Here is a 23,500-nt window from a genome sequence, read left to right on the forward strand (position 1 = left end):
TGAGCCTACCACCATTGCTTTCTGTAATATAGTGCAGACCTAACAACATCCACAACTGCAGTCTCCAGTGCATTGCAGAGCTGACTACTGAACTGTACATGGTCTCCTCGTCAGCCAGTTAAATACCGCTCCAGCCTGCTGTGAAGGTTATCATCAAGGGACGATTCCATTAGCACCTTTCGGCTTCACAGCGCAGGGGGTGGAGAGAGGTTGTCACAGAAGTAGAGCGATGATGCATTCTTCAAAGGAACTAGCAGGAACTAGACTAGATAATACACCTGAATCTTTCTCCCTTTGAACATAATCACTACAAAATAAGATGCCATGCATAGGAAATTGAATTGGAAGTTTCTTAGTATGTTGCCTGTAAAGTTGAAACTTTAGTAATATAATAGTGTGTGTGTGTGTGTGATGTTGGACGTACCACAGCTGGCTTATGATCTGCCTCAACCCTGGTTGGTTGCCCTTTCAGACGCTGACCGAGGACAAGTATGAGGTGCGGCCGAGTGTGTCGGAGTCAGCCATCCAGGTGGTCAACACCAACAACCCTAAATTCACCCTGAAGATTACCCTGTCCTCTCTGGCCATGAGGCAAAAACACACTGCCACAGAAGAAGGTATTTACCCCTTCTGTTTGTCCTTGCCATGAGATGTTTTTTCTCTTATTTAACCTTTTAATAGAGTTTAAAAGTAATTATGTTGTCTCCAGCTGAAACAGTTTTATGTTTCAATTGTCTGATGAAATCATACATTCATATCTTGAATTCCTTAAAGATGTACACAGTAAAACCTTAACCCTTATTTCCGTTGTGGTCTTCTCCTTAAATTAGCGAGGCAGAGTTGAGGGAGGGAGAGGAGGGAGAGCAAAGGAATGAGGGTAGTGGTCGGGAGAAAGGGGAGGGACTGGAGGGGGTTGGAGGTGGTCGGGAGAAAGGGGAGGGACGGGAGGGGGTTGGAGGTGGTCGGAGAAAGGGGAGGGACGGGAGGGGTTGGAGGTGGTCGGGAGAAAGGGGAGGGATGGGAGGGGGTTGGAGGTGGTCGGGAGAAAGGGGTTGGAGGTGGTCGGGAGAAAGGGGAGGGACGGGAGGGGGTTGGAGGTGGTCGGGAGAAAGGGGAGGGACGGGAGGGGGTTGGAGGTGGTCGGGAGAAAGGGGAGGGACGGGAGGGGGTTGGAGGTGGTCGGAGAAAGGGGAGGGACGGGGGGGTTGGAGGTTGGTCGGGAGAAAGGGGAGGGACGGGAGGGGGTTGGAGGTGGTCGGAGAAAGGGGAGGGACGGGAGGGGGTTGGAGGTGGTCGGAGAAAGGGGAGGGACGGGAGGGGTTGGAGGTGGTCGGGAGAAAGGGGAGGGACGGGGAGGGGGGGTTGGAGGTGGTCGGGAGAAAGGGGAGGGACGGAGGGGGTTGGAGGTGGTCGGGAGAAAGGGGAGGGACGGGAGGGGGTTGGAGGTGGTCGGGAGAAAGGGGAGGGACGGGAGGGGGTTGGAGGTGGTCGGGAGAAAGGGGAGGGAAGGGAGGGGTTGGAGGTGGTCGGGAGAAAGGGGAGGGAAGGGAGGGGTTGGAGGTGGTCGGGAGAAAGGGGAGGGACGGGAGGGGGTTGGAGGTGGTCGGGAGAAAGGGGAGGGACGGGAGGGGGTTGGAGGTGGTCGGGAGGGACGGAGGGGGTTGGTGGTCGGGAGAAAGGGGATGGACGGGAGGGGGTTGGAGGTGGCCGGGAGAAAGGGGAGGGACGGGAGGGGGTTGGAGGTGGCCGGGAGAAAGGGGAGGGACGGGAGGGGGGTTGGAGGTGGCCGGGAGAAAGGGGAGGGACGGAGGGGGTTGGAGGTGGCCGGGAGAAAGGGGAGGGGGTTGGAGGCGGTCGGGAGAAAGGGGAGGGGGTTGGAGGCGGTCGGGAGAAAGGGGAGGGACGGGAGGCGGTCGGGAGAAAGGGGAGGGACGGAGGCGGTCGGGAGAAAGGGGAGGGACGGAGGCGGTCGGGAGAAAGGGGAGGGGACGGGAGGCGGTCGGGAGAAAGGGGAGGGGACGGGAGGCGGTCGGGAGAAAGGGGAGGGGACGGGAGGCGGTCGGGAGAAAGGGGAGGGGACGGGAGGCGGTCGGGAGAAAGGGGAGGGGGTTGGAGGCGGTCGGGAGAAAGGGGAGGGGGTTGGAGGCGGTCGGGAGAAAGGGGGGGTTGGAGGTGGTCGGGAGAAAGGGGAGGGGGTTGGAGGTGGTCGGGAGAAAGGGGAGGGACGGGAGGGGGTTGGAGGTGGTCGGGAGAAAGGGGAGGGACGGGAGGGGACGGGAGGCGGTCGGGAGAAAGGGGAGGGGACGGGAGGCGGTCGGGAGAAAGGGGAGGAGGACGGGAGGCGGTCGGGGGGAGAAAGGGAAGGGACGGGAGGGGGTTGGAGGTGGTCGGGAGAAAGGGGAGGGACGGGAGGGGGTTGGAGGTGGTCGGGAGAAAGGGGAGGGACGGGGAGGGGTTGGAGGTGGTCGGAGAAAGGGGAGGGACGGGAGGGGGTTGGAGGTTGGTCGGGAGAAAGGGGAGGGACGGGAGGGGTTGGAGGTGGTCGGAGAAAGGGGAGGGACGGGAGGGGGTTGGAGATGGTCGGAGAAAGGGGAGGGGCGGGAGGGGGTTGGAGGTGGTCGGGAGAAAGGGGAGGGACGGGAGGGGGTTGGAGGTGGTCGGGAGAAAGGGGAGGGACGGGAGGGGGTTGGAGGTGGTCGGGAGAAAGGGGAGGGACGGGAGGGGGTTGGAGGTGGTCGGGAGAAAGGGGAGGGACGGGAGGGGGTTGGAGGTGGTCGGGAGAAAGGGGAGGGACGGGAGGGGGTTGGAGGTGGTCGGGAGAAAGGGGAGGGAAGGGAGGGGGTTGGAGGTGGTCGGGAGAAAGGGGAGGGACGGGAGGGGGTTGGAGGTGGTCGGGAGAAAGGGGAGGGACGGGAGGGGTTGGAGGTGGGCGGGAGAAAGGGGAGGGACGGGAGGGGGTTGGTGGTCGGGAGAAAGGGGAGGGACGGGAGGGGGTTGGAGGTGGCCGGGAGAAAGGGGAGGGACGGGAGGGGGTTGGAGGTGGCCGGGAGAAAGGGAGGGGTTGGAGGTGGCCGGGAGAAAGGGAGGGACGGAGGGGGTTGGAGGTGGCCGGGAGAAAGGGGAGGGACGGGAGGGGGTTGGAGGTGGCCGGGAGAAAGGGGAGGGGGTTGGAGGCGGTCGGGAGAAAGGGGAGGGGTTGGAGGCGGTCGGGAGAAAGGGGAGGGACGGGAGGCGGTCGGGAGAAAGGGGAGGGACGGGAGGCGGTCGGGAGAAAGGGGAGGGACGGGAGGCGGTCGGGAGAAAGGGGAGGGACGGGAGGCGGTCGGGAGAAAGGGGAGGGACGGGAGGCGGTCGGGAGAAAGGGGAGGGACGGGAGGCGGTCGGGAGAAAGGGGAGGGGACGGGAGGCGGTCGGGAGAAAGGGGAGGGGACGGGAGGCGGTCGGGAGAAAGGGGAGGGGACGGGAGGCGGCCGGGAGAAAGGGGAGGGGACGGAGGTGGTCGGGAGAAAGGGGACGGAGGCGGTCGGGAGAAAGGGGAGGGGACGGGAGGCGGTCGGGAGAAAGGGAGGGACGGAGGCGGTCGGGAGAAAGGGGAGGGGACGGGAGGCGGTCGGGAGAAAGGGGAGGGGATGGGAGGCGGTCGGGAGAAAGGGGAGGGGGTTGGAGGCGGTCGGGAGAAAGGGGAGGGGGTTGGAGGTGGTCGGGAGAAAGGGAGGGGTTGGAGGTGGTCGGGAGAAAGGGAGGGGTTGGAGGTGGTCGGGAGAAAGGGGAGGGACGGGAGGGGGTTGAGGTGGTCGGGAGAAAGGGGAGGGACGGGAGGGGACGGGAGGCGGTCGGGAGAAAGGGAGGGGACGGGAGGCGGTCGGGAGAAAGGGGAGGGACGGAGGCGGTCGGGAGAAAGGGGAGGGGACGGGAGGCGGTCGGGAGAAAGGGGAGGGGGTTGGAGGTGGTCGGGAGAAAGGGGAGGGACCGGAGGGGGTTGGAGGTGGTCGGGAGAAAGGGGAGGGGGTTGGAGGTGGTCGGGAGAAAGGGGAGGGGGTTGGAGGTGGTCGGGAGAAAGGGGAGGGACGGGAGGGGGTTGGAGGTGGTCGGGAGAAAGGGGAGGGACGGGAGGGGGTTGGAGGTGGTCGGGAGAAAGGGGAGGGACGGGAGGGGGTTGGAGGTGGTCGGGAGAAAGGGGAGGGACGGGAGGGGGTTGGAGGTGGTCGGAGAAAGGGGAGGGACGGGAGGGGGTTGGAGGTGGTCGGAGAAAGGGGAGGGACCGGAGGGGGTTGGAGGTGGTCGGGAGAAAGGGGGGGGGTTGGAGGTGGTCGGGAGAAAGGGGAGGGGGTTGGAGGTGGTCGGGAGAAAGGGGAGGGACGGGAGGGGGTTGGAGGTGGTCGGGAGAAAGGGGAGGGACGGGAGGGACGGGAGGCGGTCGGGGAGAAAGGGGAGGGGACGGGAGGCGGTCGGGAGAAAGGGGAGGGGACGGGAGGCGGTCGGGAGAAAGGGGAGGGGGTTGGAGGTGGTCGGGAGAAAGGGGAGGGACCGGAGGGGTTTGGAGGTGGTCGGGAGAAAGGGAGGGGGTTGGAGGTGGTCGGGAGAAAGGGGAGGGGTTGGAGGTGGTCGGGAGAAAGGGGAGGGACGGGAGGGGTTGGAGGTGGTCGGGAGAAAGGGGAGGGACGGGAGGGGTTGGAGGTGGTCGGAGAAAGGGGAGGGACGGGAGGGGGTTGGAGGTGGTCGGGAGAAAGGGGAGGGACGGGAGGGGGTTGGAGGTGGTTGGAGAAAGGGGAGGAACGGGAGGGGGTTGGAGGTGGTCGGAGAAAGGGGAGGGACGGGAGGTGGTCGGGAGAAAGGGGAGGGGGTTGGAGGTGGTCGGGAGAAAGGGGAGGGACATGAATCTGATAAGTGTCTCGATAGTAAGATCTTGAAGCGTATCTTCGTTGGGATACAGCCAAGTGTAAAAAGAGCCATCTCTGCTCAGGTTTCTCCTACAGCATTCTGTCTCATCATTCTTGTCTAACAGAGAGTCAGGATGCTTATTTCCTTGCCCAACATCCAGTTAGTGGGAAACTGGAGAGTGAGAGAAGTGCTTATGCTGTGGTTTTTAAAAAGGGAATGAATGAAAGGTGAGTCAGACATGAAGAGCAGCCATTATGTAACACCTATTGTTGTGTCAACCCTACTGGGGGAGACTGAAAAAGGTTTTCAGCATTCTGTACAAAAGGTTGTTGCAGCATAAATATTGCATTGAGTGTTAAGTGTAATACTGGAGCTGATAAATTCTAGGAGAGAAAGATTTTGTCCTGAGCCTCCAAATAATCCAAACAGCACAAGCAAAGAAGTAACCAATACAATATGCCAGCACAAGTCCCCCGGCAACCTCTAGTTTTGGGGAATAACCTGAGCGGAACATTGACTGACTATTCTAGCCATAGAATTTAAATTAGGATTAAATTTACACAGTTCCATCTGGCCTCGCAACTAGTTGTGGTACTTTACCGTAGCATCCTCAACCCTGAGGAAGGCACATTGCCCTGAAACAGTTCTCTCCATTGAATGTTTGGGAGTATATGTGCAAATGTCTGTATTTTACCACAGCACTCCAGCCCAGCATCTGTGGATTATTAAACCTGGGAGCTCCGGGCTGGGAGCCCGCCTATCAACGAGGCCCAGCGCAGGATGCCCGGGTACAAGGGGCTCCCCCTTAAACCACTCTGTCTAGCCCTAGACATGGCTCCCCCTTCTGTTCACTGTACTTCTCTTCACTGGTTTACTGTATACCATGACATTTTGGTCCATGTCCATTTCAGAGCTGACCAAAGACAGACAAACTGGTATCCAACTGCCTTCTTGACTCCTGATATTCATCATATTTTGTTATTTGTGGAAGACTGGTGGTCTATGCCCATTGATAATTGAGGCCTCTAACGTTGCAGTTGATTTGCTCAGAATGACATCCCATAAATTCATGTTGTAAAGTCAGTGGTATTAATTTTCTTTGGTTTTTGGTCACTAATCAAAATCTAAGTTGATGATGTGTGGGAGAGCTCAGTGGTGTTGTCTTATTGGAATGTGGTACTTATGATTGATGGCTTCTTCATGACCTGCCGCTGGCGGAGAGCATAGGAAGGGCTCATGAGGTTCCATTTGCCTGGTTTCTTGGACAATCTCATTTCTGCAGAAAATATCACAAAATCCCTGAGAAATCCTGAAAGGACTGAGATTTAGTGTGTATTCAGTGCCTCTATTGTCCTATTTATGTCCTTGCAGTCTCTGGGCCAAGATCCTTATCAGATGCCTGTATTTTATTTCCCAGATCTCCCCTGGCTCAGACCATGAAGGCCCTCAGTCTAATATTAGGAGGTGGGACATGGAATGATCCTGTGTTGTGATACGGGTTGACTCTGGCCTGTGTCACTCATTGGCTTGTCTGTTAGTCCTCCACCTCTTCCAACCTGTTTAGCTTTCACAATGGACTCTAAAGCAAAGATCTGCAAAACCACACACAGTGCTCTTACAAACCCTTCCGTAAATACAGTATACTACTGCACATGGCTACTAGACATGCATTTGAAATGGACAGTGTGGCCACTAAATTAAAAAGCCAATGATCTTAGAACAAGAATTTGCCATTTTAAAGAAATCAGAAAAGTATTTTGATTTCCAGCTTCCTCTATTCTCCACAGCTCAATAAACCAAGCAAGGAATTAACATTTAAAACCTAAAAATGAGTGGCTCTTACTGTCCAATCTCATTAGTCTTATTGATATTTATATTTGCAGGAAAATATGTCCCAACGGTTGGAGTCAATTATCCATCAAAAAGTACAATTACTAATTCTAAAATAAGAGGTACGACCTAATATAATTACTGCCGAAAAGGCATTTGATTGTGAGGAGTGGGGGCTAAGTTTTTGTACCTTTTTGAAATAGCCAGTGTCATTTGTGGTTCTAGATGTAGGCCAATATACAGTAGATGTAATTGAATGTGAATTCCATTGCCAATTTGCCACGGTAATTATTTGGGGGGAGATGGAGGGGTTCTCTTACCAAGCTCGGAGTTCTTTAGTGTGGTGTGCAGTATGTTTGCTCGGCCCAGAGTAATCACCTCCTAGCTAGTTGCTTTCACTTTCTTTCCAGGGTGGCGTCCTCACTCTGATGTGTATGTTCTGCCGTTGCTTTTTATTTTCTCCCACGGCTCTGTTCCAGCCATGGCACGGCACGGTTGATCCCACAGGAAGCCAGTGTGGAAACTTTTTAATAAACATAAACATCTGATCAACCTGCAAGACAGAAAATACTAGCGTGGCATCCTACTACAATACATTACAAATGAATTGAATTATGACTAAATTCCATTTTTACAATTTCAATTCCAAGGCTTTCCAACTACTTCTCTAAACATCCTATGGTTACAGAACTAATCTCCAGACATGATCCCCTTACATTCTTCTCATCTAAAAGTCTGCCGTGTGTCCTGAGATGTGGCCATGCTCTCATTTTCGTTGTCCTGCACTGAACCGACTACACACTATTCTGGTGGTGAAGCCATCTCAGTGCCACTGATCTGCATCCAGACTTGAGTGTCCATCCGGCAGAGCCACAGCAGAAGCATGCACTCACATTTACTTATGTTACAGCTCTGTAACACTTCTGTCAGCTTCTGTGCAGGAGGGGGAAAAAATCTAACTTTCGAACTTCAAAATGTCCCCTCAACTCATTCTATCAGATCAGTGGGATGCTATTTATAGCCGGCCACCCTACTTGCCTGTGTGTCGGTCCTAAATGATAGCCTATTCCCTAAACGTGCCTGTGTGTCTGTGGATACATCCTAAATGGCAGCCTATTCCCTAAAGTGCTCTACTTTTGACCAGCGCCCACATGGGTAATAGGGTACCATTTCAGATGCAACCCGTGTCTGTGTGGCAGTCTTTCTGAAGGTCCCCTCGGCCAACACAATGTGTGTCATCATCCTGTCTCTCTCTCCAGAGGAAGGCGTGGGGGATCTTGAGGTGCTGGACGAGCGGCGGTGCCAGGCCGCACTGGCAACACTCAGACACACCAAATGGTTCCAGGTGGGACATCTGTTCTGATTTCATGGTTTGATATTCAATTCATATCTCATTCAGATAGAACAGTTTGCTCCCTGGGAGATATCTAGGGAACATTAAATGGCTGAGGGGAGAGTGGGCTATGTTTAGAAATGCTTTGTCAAGGGATTCTTTCTAACAAATATACACTGCTCAAAAAAATAAAGGGAACACTAAAATAACACATCCTAGATCTGAATGAATGAAATATTCTTATTAAATACTTTTTTCTTTACATAGTTGAATGTGCTGACAACAAAATCACACAAATTATCAATGGAAATCAAATTTATCAACCCATGGAGGTCTGGATTTGGAGTGACACTCAAAATTAAAGTGGAAAACCACACTACAGGCTGATCCAACTTTAATGTAATGTCCTTAAAACAAGTCAAAATGAGGCTCAGTAGTGTGTGTGGCCTCCACGTGCCTGTATGACCTCCCTACAACGCCTCGGCATGCTCCTGATGAGGTGGCGGATGATCTCCCGAGGGATCTCCTCCCAGACCTGGACTAAAGCATCCGCCAACAGGGCGCCAGTGGCGAATTTGCCAATCTTGGTGTTCTCTGGCAAATGCCAAACATCCTGCACGGTGTTGGGCTGTAAGCACAACCCCTACCTGTGGACGTCGGGCCCTCATACCACCCTCATGGAGTCTTGTTTCTGACCGTTTGAGCAGACACATGCACATTTGTGGCCTGCTGGAGGTCATTTGCAGGGCTCTGGCAGTGCTCCTCCTGGCACAAAGGCAGAGGTAGCAGTCCTGCTGCTGGGTTGATGCCCTCCTACGGCCTCCTCCATGTCTCCTGATGTACTGGCCTGTCTCCTGGTAGCGCCTCCATGCTCTGGACCCTACGCTGAGAGACATAGCAAACCTTCTTGCCACATCTCGCATTGATGTGCCATCCTGCATGAGCTGCACTACCTGAGCCACTTGTGTGGGTTGTAGACTACGTCTCATGCTACCACTAGAGTGAAAGCACCGCCAGCATTCAAAAGTGACCAAAACATCAGCCAGGAAGAATAGGAACTGAGAAGTGGTCAGTGGTCCCCACCTGCAGAACCACTCCTTTATTGGGGGTGTCTTGCTAATTGCCTATAATTTCCACCTGTTGTCTATTCCATTTGCACAACGGCATGTGAAATTTATTGTCAATCAGTGTTGCTTCCTAAGTGGACAGTTTGATTTCACAGAAGTGTGATTAACTTGGAGTTACATTGTGTGTATTAGCCCACACAGCTACAAGAATGCACTTTTTATTGTAGCTTATAGCGATCAATCTACACTGAACAATAATATAAATGCAACATCCATCAATTTCGAAGATGCAAGCATCATGAAAACGCTAACACCATTTAATTTGACTGGTGAAAATAATTATTGGGACCCTAACTTGCTTAACCTAACTTACTTTTTCCATGCGTACTCTTCCTTCTCACTCCATGAAATGATGACCTCTTCTTAAATATTTGGTCAGATTACTAATTCTGTATGGTTTCCTACAAACAAGACTGGCTCATACCCCTTTGGCTCAACTTACCCCACTCTCCCCTAACGTCCATTGTATGACTGAAGGATTGAGTAATTATTTTGGTAGACTGTACATGTTGTTTTTAGCATCACTGGACTTTGAAGGTATATAGAGTTTGTTTACATTGTCTTGTCTGTCCCCCATGTAGTCCAGAGTGACAGATCTGAAGTCGTGTGTCATCGTCATGCGTATTCTCAGAGACATGTGCAACAGACTAATTGTGTGGGAGCCACTCAAAGGATGGGTAAGTGGTCCAGGGAGAGGTGTGTGTGTGTGACAGAGTACATCATTTATCTTTGGTCCCCCCCTCCCCCCACAGCCCATGGAGCTGATCTGTGAGAAAGCCATTGCCACCTGTAACCGGCCCCTGGGGCCCGGAGAGGCCCTGCGCAGGGTCATGGAGTGCATTGCCTCAGGGATCCTCCTCCCAGGTTAGCCACAGGGACTAGGTTTTATATCCAGGCCTTCCTGGGAAAGAGGTCTGCATTTAACTGGGACTTTCCGGTTAAATAAAAATATTACTTGCCTGTTCACTAGCCCAGTAAGCCCATACAATGTAAGAAGCTTTTTGAATGTTGATTTTGACTGCTGTTCCAGATGGGCCGGGAGTTCACGACCCCTGTGAGAGAGAGCCAACAGACACCTTGTCAGTGATCACTGGCCAACAGGCTGAGGCTATCACTCAAAACGCACAGGTGAGACACCCTAACAATACATCTACAATACTGTAAAGTCAGACTTGTATACAGTTAAAGTCGGAAGTTTACATACACTTAGGTTGGAGTCATTAACTAATTTTTCAACCACCACAAATTTCTTGTTAACAAACCATTGTTTTGGCAAGTCGGTTAGGACATCTACTTTGTGCATGACACAAGTAATATTTCCAACAGTTGTTTACAGACAGATTATTTAACTTATAATTAACTGTATCACAATTCTAGTGGGTCAGAAGTTTACATACACTAAGTTGACTGTGCCTTTAAACAGCTTGGAAAATTTCAGAAAATTATGTCATGGCATTAGAAGCTTCTGATAGGCTAATTGACATCATTTCAGTCAGTTGGAGGTGTACCTGTGGATGTATTTCAAGGCCTACCTTCAAACTCAGTGCGTCTTTGCTTGACATGATGGGAAAATCAAAAGAAATCAGCCAAGACCTCTGGAAATTTTTTTAGATATCCACAAGTCTGGTTCATCCTTGGGAGCAATTTCCAAATGCCTGAAGGTACCACGTTCATCTGTACAAACAATAGTACACAAGTATAAACACCATGGGACCACTCCGCCGTCATACCGCTCAGGAAGGAGACGTGTTCTGTCTCCTAGAGATGAACGTACTTTATGCGAAAAGTGCAAATCAATCCCAGTACAACAGCGAAGGAATTTGTGAAGATGCTGGAGGAAACGGGTACAAAATTATCTATATTCACATTAAAAAACGAGTCCTATATCGACACTATCTGAAAGGCCGCTCAGCAACGAAGAAGCCACTGCTCCAAAACCGCAATAAAAAAGCCAGACTACGGTTTGCAACTGTACATGGAGACAAAGATTGTATATTTTGGAGAAATGTCCTCTGGTCTGATGAAACAAAAATATAACTGTTTGGCCATAATGATCATCATTATGTTTGGAGGAAAAAGGGGGATGCTTTCAAGTCAAACACCATCCCAACCATGAAGCATGGTGTTGTGGTGGTGCTTTTCTGCAGGAAGGACTGGTGCACTTCACAAAATAGATGGCATCATGAGTGAGGAAAATTGTGGATATATTGAAGTAACATCTCAAGACATCAGTCAGGAAGTTAAAGCTTGGTCGCAAATAGTTCTTCCAAATGGACAATGACCCCAAGCATACTTTCAAAGTTGTGGCAAAACGGCTTAAGGACAACAAAGTCGAGGTATTGGAGTGGCCATCACAAAGCCCTGATCTCAATGCTATGGAAAATTTGTGGGCAGGATTGAAAAAGCGTGTTTGCAAGAAGGCCTACAAACCTGACTCAGTTACACCAGCTCTGTCAGGAGGAATGGGTCAAAATTCACCCAATCTATTGTGGGAAGCTTGTGGAAGGCCACCCAAAACATTTGACCCAAGTTGATCAATTTAAAGGCAATGCTACCAAATACTAATTGAGTGTATGTAAACTTGGAATGTGGGAATGTGATGAAAGAAATAAAAGCTGAAATAAATCATTCTCTACTATTATTCTGACATTTCATGTTCTTAAAATAAAGTAGTGATCCTAACTAACCCAAGACAGGGAATATTTACTTCGATTAAATGTCAGGATTTGTGAACTGAGTTTAAATGTATTTGGCTGTTAACTTCAGACTTCAACTGTACATCAGGAAAGAAATGACACTGCTCTCCTCGTTGTTACCTTCCCCCTTAGCGTTGATTGGATGATGAGGTTAATTTAAAGCCGGCTACGGCCACTCCAGAGGCCCAGTCCAGGTCTATAGTTAGATCAGTGCTGCTGCAGTACTTCAGACTCGACCTCTACAGCCACTTGGAGCTGAGGAGACTGACGATTAGCCCACTAATGAGCGTGGGAAAGCACTCCCACCACGCCAGCAGTGCTTTGTGCTGCGTACTACATGAAACACTTCTAGACTGCCCTGAGCAGAATGCAATGTGATGGTATAGGGAGGTGAGGATCTCTCCATTTCTCGCTCCAGGCAGGAGGAAATATGTCCGTCCTTGCACAATGCAGTAAGTCAAGGTTTTTGTGAGTGTGAATCTGCTCCCAATGTAAAGATTCTCTCCAATGCCCAAAAATCACTTAAGGACATTGACCTTAATAAAAATCCCCCCCCCCCCTGTGTAAAGGTGAGCCACCCACAGGCCTCACGACTCGCCTGAAGGTCCCTGGTACCAGTTCAAAATTGAAGGAGGAGACGAGACTCTGGAGGACTGTGTATACAGTTGAAGTCGGAAGTTTACATACATCTTAGCCAAAAACATTTAAACTCAGTTTTTCACAATTCCTGATATTTAATCCTTGTAAAAAATTCCCTGTCCTAGGTCAGTTAGGATCACCACTTTATTTTAAGAATGTGACATGTCAGAATAATAGAGAATGATTTTCAGCTTTTATTTATTTTATCACATTCCCAGTGAGTCAGAAGTTTACATACACTCAATTAGTATTTGGTAGAATTGCCTTTTAAATGGTTTAACTTGGGTCAAATGTTTCGGGTGGCCATCCACAAGCTTCCCACAATAAGTTGGGTGAATTTTGGCCCATTCCTCCTGACAGAGCTGGTGTAACTGAGTCAGGTTTGTAGGCCTCCTTGCTCGCACACGCTTTTTCAGTCCTGTCCACAAATGTTCTATAGGATTGAGGTCAGGCTTTGTGATGGCCACTCCAATAGCTTGACTTTGTTGTCCTTAAACTATTTTGAAACAACTTTGGAAGGATGCTTGGGGTCATTGTCCATTTGGAAGATCCATTTGCGACCAAGCTTTAACATGGCTGATGTCTTGAGATGTTGCTTCAATATATTCACATCATTTTCCATCCCTCATGATGCCATCTATTTTGTGAAGTGCGCCAGTCCCTCCTGCAGCAAAGCACCCCCACAACATGATGCTGCCACCCTGTGCTTCACGGTCTGGATGGTGTTCTTCGGTTTGCAAGCATCCCCCTTTTTTCCTCCAAACACAATGATGGTCATTATGGCCAAACAGTTCTATTTTTTGTTTCATCAGACCAGAGGACATCTCTCCAAAAAATACAATCTTTGTCCCCATGTGCAGTTAAACTGTAGTCTGGCTTTTTTTATGGCGGTTTTCGAGCAGTGGCTTCTTCCTTGCTGAGCGGCCTTTCAGGTTATGTCGATATAGGACTCTTTTTACTGTGGATATAGATACTTTCTGTCTCCTCCAAAAGTGTCTCCTTCCTGAGCGGTATGACGGCGGCGTGGTCCCATGGTGTTTATACTTGCATACTATTGTTTGTCCAGATGAATGTGGTACCTTCAGGTGTTTTGGAAATTGCTCCCAAGGATGAACCAGACTTGTGGAAGTCTCCAATTTTTTTTCTGAGGTCTTGGCTGATTTTTCGTTTGATTTTCCCATCTTGTCAAGCAAAGAGGCACTGAGTTTGAAGGTAGGCCTTGAAATACATCTACAGGTACACCTCCAATTGACATCAATTAGCCTATCAGAAGCTTCTAAAGCTATGGCATCTTTTTAATGAATTTTCCAATCTGTTTAAAGGCACAGTCAACTTGGTGTATGTAAACTTCTGACCCACTGGAATTGTGATACAGTGAAATAATCTGTCTGTAAACAATTGTTGGGAAAATGACTTGTCCTAATCAACTTGCCAAAACTATAGTTTTGTTAACAAGAAATTTGTGGAGTGGTTGAAAAACGAGTTTTAATGACTCCAACCTACCGGTAAGTGCATGTTAACTTCTGACTTCTACTGTATATTGAGACTGTTTAGTGATGACAAATTGAAAGCAGACCACTACCTGACATCTACTTCACAAAATGTAAATAATCCATCCAAATTTTGGCAAGTAGTGTAGGGTTTGGAGTGCAAAAAAGATACATAACTTCCCAAACAATTGTTGGTCGATACACAGATTGTAACTGAGAGAACCTCTATTCTGAAAGCCTTGAATCAGCATTTTTTAGATGCAGGCAGTTTATTTGAAAAGGTCAAAGGAATTGACCTGACACCCCTGTGCACTCCTTCACCAGGTTCTCCTTTTCATTATTTTCTGTTTCAGAAGTGTGTAAAGCCCTGAAAGAAATTGATTTTAAAAAATCCCCTGGTCCTGATGAACTAGACCCTGCCTCCTACACTTAGCTGCAGACATCATTGCCTCCCCGCTTAACAAGTATTTTTAACCTCACACTTGATGTTAAGGAAATCCACCAGTTATGGAAATCTGCTTTTGTACTGCCTCTCCTGAAAGGTGGAGATCCTTCGCTACTTGACAACTATCGACCCATCCATATCAAAATTGTCTATACTGTCAAAGGTTAGTAGGCAGCTTAAGGTCCAAGAAAACAATATCTTAAATAGAATGCAATCAGGTTTTAGATCTGGCCACAGCACTGTTTCAGCAACATTGAAGGTTTTAAATGACATCCACTGTGCTCTTGATAAGAAGTTATATTGTGTGTCAGTTTTTATTGATTTGTCGAAGGCTTTTGACACCGTGGACCATGCTGTGTTAGTGCAAAGGTTAAAATGTTGTGGAATTACTGGTCATTCTCTAGATTGGTTTATAAATGACCTATCAAATCGTACACAATGTGTAATGGCGGATGGTTGTAAATCTGGGCCCACTGTTGTTCATTTTGTATATCAACAACATTGGGGATCTTATTGAAACAGTGGATGTTCATTTTTATGCAGATGATACTGTTCTTTATTCAAGTGGTAGTAGTTTATCTTTAGCTTTTGAAAATGCCCAAAGAGCATTTAACATCATACAACAGAATCTGTATGATTTAAAGCTGATTCTAAATTTGGGTAAAACAAAATGCATGATATTTTCAAATGCCAGTCATGTTACAAATCATTGTCATTGGTACATTGTCTGGACACACTATAGAGCAAGTTAAAGTGTACAAATATTTGGGTGTGTGGGTTGATGATGAGCTGAGCTTCACTGTGCATGTAGGGAATTTGATAAGGAAGCTCAAGCTGAAAATAGTATTTTATTACCGGCATAAGGCTGTTTTTTCATTTGAGGCCACAAAGGAGCTGGTACGATGTACATTACTGCCGGTTTTAGATTTGAGTGATATATATATATATATGCAGGCCTCAGCCACTACCCTGAGAGCACTTCAGTGTATCATGCAGTGGTCGTCATTGACCTTGTGTAGGCTTAAACACTGATTTACAAGGCAATATTGGGTAAAATGCCATTTTATCTCTATTCTTTTTTTAGTCAGGTCAGTAAATAAATATATATTACTGTCCCATTCTGATTTGCTTCTAACAGAACCAAAAATGAGAACAGGTCATGGTAGAAATAGTTTGTTACTTAGCTCCGTGGTCCTTGAATTCTCTCCTGAACATTTTAGAATGTGATCTAGTTTCGTTGGTGAAGTTTAAACACTTGATCGATGTATATATCATAGAAGAGTGTAATTGTTTTTAGGCCAGCTGTTTTTAGTCAAGACGTTTGTGTTTTTAATGTCAAATGTTTTTGTTGTACTGTATGTGTGTTTATAGTTTTGTTTAATGTTGTTAGTGTATGTAAGTTGTTTTGTCTGAAACATTGTTCCCTCTGCTGCTATTGGACCAGGTCTCTATTGGAAAAGAGATGTTATCTCAATGAGAAAAAACCTGTATAAGTAAAGGTCAAATCAAAAATAAGGGGTTAAAAACACAGAATAATAAAATAAAGAATCCTGGTCTTATCTCTCAGATGTAGGATAGACACTTCAGAAAACGTCCTTTTTAGATCTGTTTTTCCATGTAGTCTATGCTTTTGTATGGGCTAATGGCAGTGAGGTCAAATTAAAATGTTAATCTAATTCTTCTTTTTCTTTTTTCTTCAAGGGATCTTTAAAGTTGATCAAATAGCAAAATGATCATTGGTATGACCTTGCTAAAACAATTCCATATAGCTTAGTAGAACCCCGAACCCGTTTAAGAGGGGTGTACTACTTAGACTTAGACTTTTATGGGTTAAATACACACTATTGATTGATATTTACATTTAATTAATCAGTTGATTACATCCTCGTAGGTATTTCTAGCATTACTCTTTCCTAGAGGAGTTGTGGGTGTGTTTGACTCGTTTTGTGCCCTCATTCTATGTGGTTTCATACTGTGTTTCTGCTGTGTGTTTCAGCATGCCCTACGTCTCCTGGCCTTCGGACAGCTTTATAAGGTTCTGAATATGAATCCTCTCCCTCCAACCAAACCCTCACACAGACTCTCAGGGTCAGACAAAAAAGGTGTGTGTGTGTGTTCACCCTTGAGTGTATGTGCTAGTGCGTAAACTCAGAGGTCTCAGGTGGTCTCTGCCCTCCTGAAGGTGAATCCATACTTTGTTCCACAGGAATCTGCCGGAAAAGGCAGCATGAAGATGAACACACTAACGACAGACAACTCTTCAAGAAGATGAAATGCAACCTGATGGGAGGTCAGATTCACTGTTGCTCTGGCTGAACATTTCTGAATCCTTTTCCTCTCTACTCAGCCTGGAGAACAACTTGAAGTAATGTAGATGCATAGTCTTTCTAAAGATCAGCCTATGCCTGTCGACCATACAGGAACTCTAGAATAGAATGCTGGTACATTCCATAATGTCATTACTCAAAAACAGCATTTTGAGTGGGGTATTCATCCCATACCATCTCTCACTCACCCCTCATGGCTAGTACGGATGTAATTAAATCCCCCCTCACTGTGACACCAATCCCACAGGGCTTTAATCTCCCACAGTTCAAAGCAGGGAGTTGAAATGCGTTAGGGATTAAGTCCCCCCCAGGCAGTCTCACACACAATTATCTATCTCTCTCAGGAAACCCTACCTACATTACAGGACACCCTACCTACATTACAGGAAACCCTACCTACATTACGGGACACCCTACCTACATTACGGGACACCCTACCTACATTACGGGACACCCTACCTACATTACGGGACACCCTACCTACATTACGGGACACCCTACCTACATTACGGGACACCCTACCTACATTACGGGACACCCTACCTACATTACGGGACACCCTACCTACATTACGGGACACCCTACCTACATTACGGGACACCCTACCTACATTACGGGACACCCTACCTACATTACGGGACACCCTACCTACATTACGGGACACCCTACCTACATTACGGGACACCCTACCTACATTACGGGACACCCTACCTACATTACGGGACACCCTACCTACATTACGGGACACCCTACCTACATTACGGGACACCCTACCTACATTACGGGACACCCTACCTACATTACGGGACACCCTACCTACATTACGGGACAATCCATGTATTACCACCACCACCTCCCACTGACACACCTGTTCCCTCCCTCACTATCACTCCTGGGCATTTAGATTAGAACACACCTTGAACACCTGCCGTGCTGATCTAGTACAGAATCAGAATCCTCTGTATAGAATTAGATCTAGAAAGTACTATACAGAATGAAACTACTCAGTTGTTCAGAATCACAATGTACCACATACAGTTGAAGTTGTAAGTTTACATTCACTTACGTTGGAGTCATTTAAAACTTGTTTTTCAATCACTTAACACATTTCTTGTTAAACTATAGTTTTGGCAAGTCTGTTAGGACATCTACTTTGTGCATGACAAGTAATTTTGTAACAATTTTTTACAGACAGATTATTTCACTTATAATTCACTGTATCACAATTCCAGTGGGTCAGAAGTTTACATACACTAAGTTGACTGTGCCTTTTAAACAGCTTGGAAAATTCCAGAAAATGATGTCATTGCTTTAGAAGCGTATGATAGGCTAATTGACATCATTTGAGTCAATTGGAGGTGTACCTGTGGATGTATTTCAAGGCCTACCTTCAAACCCAGTGCCTCTTTGCTTGACATCATGGGAAAATGAAAAGAAATCAGCCAAGACCTCAGAAACAAAATTGTAGACCTCCATAAGTCTGTTTCATCCTTGGGAGCAATTTCCAAAGCCTGAAGGTATCACGTTCATCTGTACAAACAATAGTATGCAAGTATAAACACCATGGGACCACGCACCTGTCATACCGCTCAGGAAGGAGACGCTTTCTGTCTCCTAGAGATGAACATACTTTTGTGCGAAAAGTGCAAATCAATCCAAGATCAACAGCGAAGGACATTGTGAAGATGCTGGAGGAAACGGGTACAAAAGTATCTATATCCACAGTAAAACGAGTCCTATATCGACATAACCTGAAAAGCCGCTCAGCAACGAAGAAGCCACTGCTCCAAAACCGCCATAAAATGTCCTCTGGTTTGATGAAACAAAAATAGAACTGTGTGGCCATAATGACCACCGTTATGTTTGGAGGAAAAAGGGGGAGGCTTGCCAGCTGAAGAACACCTTCCCAACCGTGAAGCACAGGGGTGGCAGTATCATGTTGTAGGGGTGCTTTGCTGCAGGAGGGACTGGTGCACTACAATAAATAGATGGCATCATGAGGGATGGAAAATTGTGGATATATTGAAGCAACATCTCAAGACATCAGTCAGGATGTTAAAGCTTGGTTGCAAATGGATCTTCCAAACGGACAATGACCCCAAGAATACTTCCAAAGTTGTCTCAAAACGGCTTAAGGACAACAAAGTCAAGGTATTGGGGTGGCCATCACAAAGCCCTGATCTCAATCCTATAGAAAATTTGTGGACAGGACTGAAAAAGCGTGTGCGAGCAAGGAGGCCTAAAAAACCTGATTCCAGCTCTGTCAGAAGGAATGGGCCAAAATCCACCCAACTTATTGTGGGAAGCTTGTGGAAGGTTACCCGGAACGTTTGACCCAAGTTAAACAATTTAAAGGCAATGCCACCAAGTACTAATTGAGTGTATATAAAATTCTGACCCATTGGGAATGTGATGAAAGAAATAAAAGCTGAAATAAATCATTCTCTCTTATTATTCTGACATTTCACGTTCTTAAAATAAGTGGTGATCCTAACTGACCTAAGATAATTTTTACTAGGATTAAATGTCAGGAATTGTGAAACTGAATTAAATGTATTTGGCTAAGGTGTAAGTAAACTTCTGACTTCAACGGCATACTTTTGATTGATGTTATTGAATGCCTGTATGGTCTCCATGTTTCCTCCTCCTAGTTCTGGACAGTAAGATGATGGACCCCAACCACCCCATGAATGCCCTGATGAGCCTGAACCAGGTCCACCCGGGGCTGCATTATAAGCTGTTGTCCCAGTCTGGCCCGGTCCACACTCCAGTCTTTACCATGTCTGTGGAAGTACAGGGCACTGTCCATGAGGCCTCTGGCTCTTCCAAGAAGACTGCCAAACTCAAAGTAGCACTTAAGGTAACAAACCTATTTCTGTAAATGTCACAGGATAAACAAATGGATTAACTTGAGGTTGGTGGCACCTTTTAATTTGGGAGAACGGGCTTGTGGTAATGGCTGGAGCGGAATCAGTGGACTGGAATAAGCCATTCCATTAGCTCCGTTCTGGACATTATTATGAGCTGTTCCCCTCAGCAGCCTCCTGTGAATGGGATACATGTTACGCGAGGATGAAGATTAACAGTTAGGACAGGCAGAGGACAGAAGTGGATTTTGAACAAAGACGTAGAATCATCTGTACCTGTACTGTAGCACTGTGACACGGACAGTATTACATGGACTCATGGCAGATATGACAACTTTGGGGTGCTCTCTATCATGATAACACACTGTGTCCAAGTAAGTGCTGCTCCTCTAGATCTTACAGTGCATATTATTTGACCACACCTTTGTTCCTCTTGCTCATGGTCTCCAGGTCCTACAGGCTCTTGGTTACCCAGCTGGCTTCGAAGTGGACCCGGACTCCCTGAGCGCTGATGAGAGGTCTGACGGTGAGGGACGCAACCACAGAAGTGAGAGAAATGACAGAATGTCCACCAGCTCCAGAAGCAACTCTGTCACCTCCACAGACACATGCGAGGTAACCACACAACCGTCACACCGACAACACGAGGTAACCTCACAACCGTCACACTTGGGCTGGGTATACCGTATTTTACTATATAACGGAAGTGATGCACGGACCGGTTTGGGTTTTTACTTTACCTTCTATAACGTTATTTGAATGTTTGGTTTGTTAAATGTGATATGCGGCGTGTAACTTCCATTTTTATAGTTCACCCAAGTGCTTTGATGCGAGTCGCAATTTCAACATTTGGTTAAAAATAAGGCCTAGTATTTTTGCCCATATTGGGGCAGTGTGAAAATTCTCAAATGAGTGCAGGAAATGCAGGAAATTATTTTAGGTTGAATTGAACCGTATAAAACAATCAGAATGGAGAAAGACCCATTAAAATAATTTAGAATAGATGTGTTGCCACCCAAGGGTCACGCACTTCTCATAAAGCAAGTGTATTATTTTTATTAATCAAAACATAAAATACCTGTAACGGCGTTCTTCGTTTGTCGAAAGAAAGTCGGACCGAAATGCAGCGTGGTGGTTACTCATGTCTTTAATAAATGAATCGCGATACATGAAATAACTTGTACAAATACAAAACAACAAACGGAACGTAAAAACCTAATTACAGCCTATCTGGTGAAACTACACAGAGACAGGAACAATCACCCACGAAATACAAAGTGAAACCCAGGCTACCTAAATACGGTTCCCCATCAGAGACAACAAGAATCACCTGACTCTGATTGAGAACCGTCTCAGGCAGCCAAGCCTATACTAGACACACCCCTAATCAACCACAATCCCAATGCCTACAAAAACCCCAATACGACAATACAATAACCCCATGTCACACCCTGGCCTGAACAAATAATTAAAGAAAACACAACATGCTAAGAGCAAGGTGTGACAATACTGTAAAAAAATGGAAAAATACCATGATATTTTTTGGCCATCTCGCCCAGCCCTATAATCACACTAACCGCACGAGCTAACCACACAACCGTCACACTAACCGCACGAGCTAACCACACAACCGTCACACTAACCGCACGAGCTAACCACACAACCGTCACACTAACCGCACGAGCTAACCACACAACCGTCACACTAACCGCACGAGCTAACCACACAACCGTCACACTAACCGCACGAGCTAACCACACAACCGTCACACTAACCGCACGAGCTAACCACACAACCGTCACACTAACCGCACGAGCTAACCACACAACCGTCACACTTAACCGCACGAGCTAACCACACGAGCTAACCACACAACCGTCACACTAACCGCACGAGCTAACCACACAACCGTCACACTAACATGACAACCTGTTCTGTCATAACAGCATTTGAAAGCTCATTATTCAGGTCCAGATTGTCTGACTTTCATTGTGTTTGCTTATAAGTGAGAATGATGTCAGAAGGGTGTACATCCCGGATGAATGTTTTGTGTGGTTCACCGACTGGACTCATCCCTAACATTGCTCAGTTCAACTATATGGGGGTAGTGATTTCCCCCAATATTATCATCCCTAGTCCCGCATCCCAGGCCCTCTCCTCACGCCAGGGGGCAAGAACCCAGTGATGGAGCTGAACGAGAAACGCAGAGGCCTGAAGTATGAACTCTTATCAGAGACTGGCGGCAGCTACGACAAACGCTTCATCATAGAGGTCTTTATTCACACACACACACACACACACCACAGCCATGCACCTGCTTGACCTTTCACTTTACATAAGTTATCTGATTTATCTAAAAACAAAAAAATGAATCTTGAGCTTTGCTATTTCACTGGGTTGTGAGATGGCCCTAGTGTAGTTCTGAATGATTAACAGTGTGTGGTGTGTACTGTAGGTGGAAGTTGATAAACAGAAGTTCAGAGGCTCTGGGCCCAATAAGAAAGCAGCGAAGGCTAGTGCTGCCCTCGCTGCTCTGAAGAGACTCTTCTCTGACTCAAAAGACCCCCACAACAATACGAGGGGGCACAGGACACCGGTGGGTGGACAAACATCACTGTCAGCACATCCATAGAATTCATATTAGTCGTGCAGCATACGTCCAAATGTATGGAAAGGTGACGCCAGAACCGTAATGAATGTGTGTGTTTGCAGGTGAAGAGAACTGTGTCGTCAACCGTGTCTGTCCCAGTCCATGCCCACAGCAGGCCTAGAACCAGGCCAGTGATGCACAGAGCACCTTATATCAGCGCTCCACCTACCCATGGGTACCTCCCACCAGGTAAGACCCGGGGCTTGGTGTGAAAGTGCGTGGTCCGTCAGGTTTGGGGTCAAATTAATTTAAATTCCAATCAATTCAGGAACAACACTGACATTTCATTTCTCTTCAATGCTTTAAAATTGGTATGTTTTGGAATTTGGTGCATTTTCTGAATTGACTGGAATTTAAATGGGATTGACAACAATCCTGGTGTCTGTTAGGTTGTTGCTATACACTGAGTATATAAAACAATAAGAACACCTGCTCTTTCCATGACATAGACTGACCAGGTGAATCCAGGTGAAAGCTATGATCCCTTATTGATGTCACTTGTTAAATCCACTTCAAACACTGTAGATGAAGTGGAGACCATTTAAAGAAGGATTTTTAAGCCTTGAGACATGGATTGTGTATCAAATCAAATCAAATCAAATTTATTTATATAGCCCTTCGTACATCAGCTGATATCTCAAAGTGCTGTACAGAAACCCAGCCTAAAACCCCAAACAGCAAACAATGCAGGTGTAAAAGCACCTGTGTATGTGTGCCATTGATGGTGAATGGGCAAGACAAAAGATTTAAGTGCCTTTGAATGGGGTATGGTAGTAGGTGCCAGGCACACTGGTTTGTGTCAAGAACTGCAACGCTGCTGGGTTTTTCATGCTGAACAGTTTCATGTGTATCAAGAATGGTCCACTACCCAAAGGACATCCAGCGAACTTGACAAAACTATTACAAGCATTGGAGTCAACATGAGCCAGCATCCCTGTGTAACGCTTTTGACGCCTTCTAGAGTCCATGCGCTGACAAACTGAGGCTTGTCTGAGTACAAAAGGGAGGGGGGGGGTGCAACTCAATATTAGGAAGCTGTTCCTAATGTTTGGTATACTCGGTGTAGAAGTACTACTCCTCTAACTCAAGTTCCTTGACCTCTGTTTTCAGGCTATGGAGCTCCATTTGGCTATGGTCCTGCAGCTCCCTTCCCTGCCTATGGTAAGCAGGGGTCAGCAGCTACTAGACCGTGTCATGCATGTGCTTGTTGTTCCA

At 47.3% G+C, this 23,500-nt stretch overlaps 1 protein-coding gene across 2 annotated transcripts in view; it reads left to right on the forward strand.

Moving 5' to 3' along the window:
* The window catches only part of LOC118393028 (spermatid perinuclear RNA-binding protein-like), a 41,738-nt gene that overhangs the window by 13,369 nt on the left and 4,869 nt on the right, over positions 1 to 23,500 (forward strand). The window contains exons 5-18 of one of the 2 annotated variants that reach the window (XM_035785206.2): positions 473 to 617; positions 7,971 to 8,056; positions 9,753 to 9,848; positions 9,924 to 10,035; positions 10,202 to 10,299; positions 14,539 to 14,604; positions 16,438 to 16,543; positions 16,648 to 16,731; positions 19,420 to 19,628; positions 20,086 to 20,250; positions 21,772 to 21,906; positions 22,091 to 22,231; positions 22,348 to 22,474; positions 23,396 to 23,446. In XM_035785206.2, coding sequence (XP_035641099.1) covers positions 473 to 617; positions 7,971 to 8,056; positions 9,753 to 9,848; positions 9,924 to 10,035; positions 10,202 to 10,299; positions 14,539 to 14,604; positions 16,438 to 16,543; positions 16,648 to 16,731; positions 19,420 to 19,628; positions 20,086 to 20,250; positions 21,772 to 21,906; positions 22,091 to 22,231; positions 22,348 to 22,474; positions 23,396 to 23,446 — 1,621 coding nt within the window. The remainder of the gene's footprint in view (positions 1 to 472; positions 618 to 7,970; positions 8,057 to 9,752; positions 9,849 to 9,923; positions 10,036 to 10,201; positions 10,300 to 14,538; positions 14,605 to 16,437; positions 16,544 to 16,647; positions 16,732 to 19,419; positions 19,629 to 20,085; positions 20,251 to 21,771; positions 21,907 to 22,090; positions 22,232 to 22,347; positions 22,475 to 23,395; positions 23,447 to 23,500) is intronic. The other variant, XM_035785207.2, reaches the window with a different exon arrangement.

Source organism: Oncorhynchus keta, chromosome 14, assembly GCF_023373465.1.
Source record: "Oncorhynchus keta strain PuntledgeMale-10-30-2019 chromosome 14, Oket_V2, whole genome shotgun sequence".
Classification (NCBI taxonomy): Eukaryota; Metazoa; Chordata; class Actinopteri; order Salmoniformes; family Salmonidae; genus Oncorhynchus; species Oncorhynchus keta.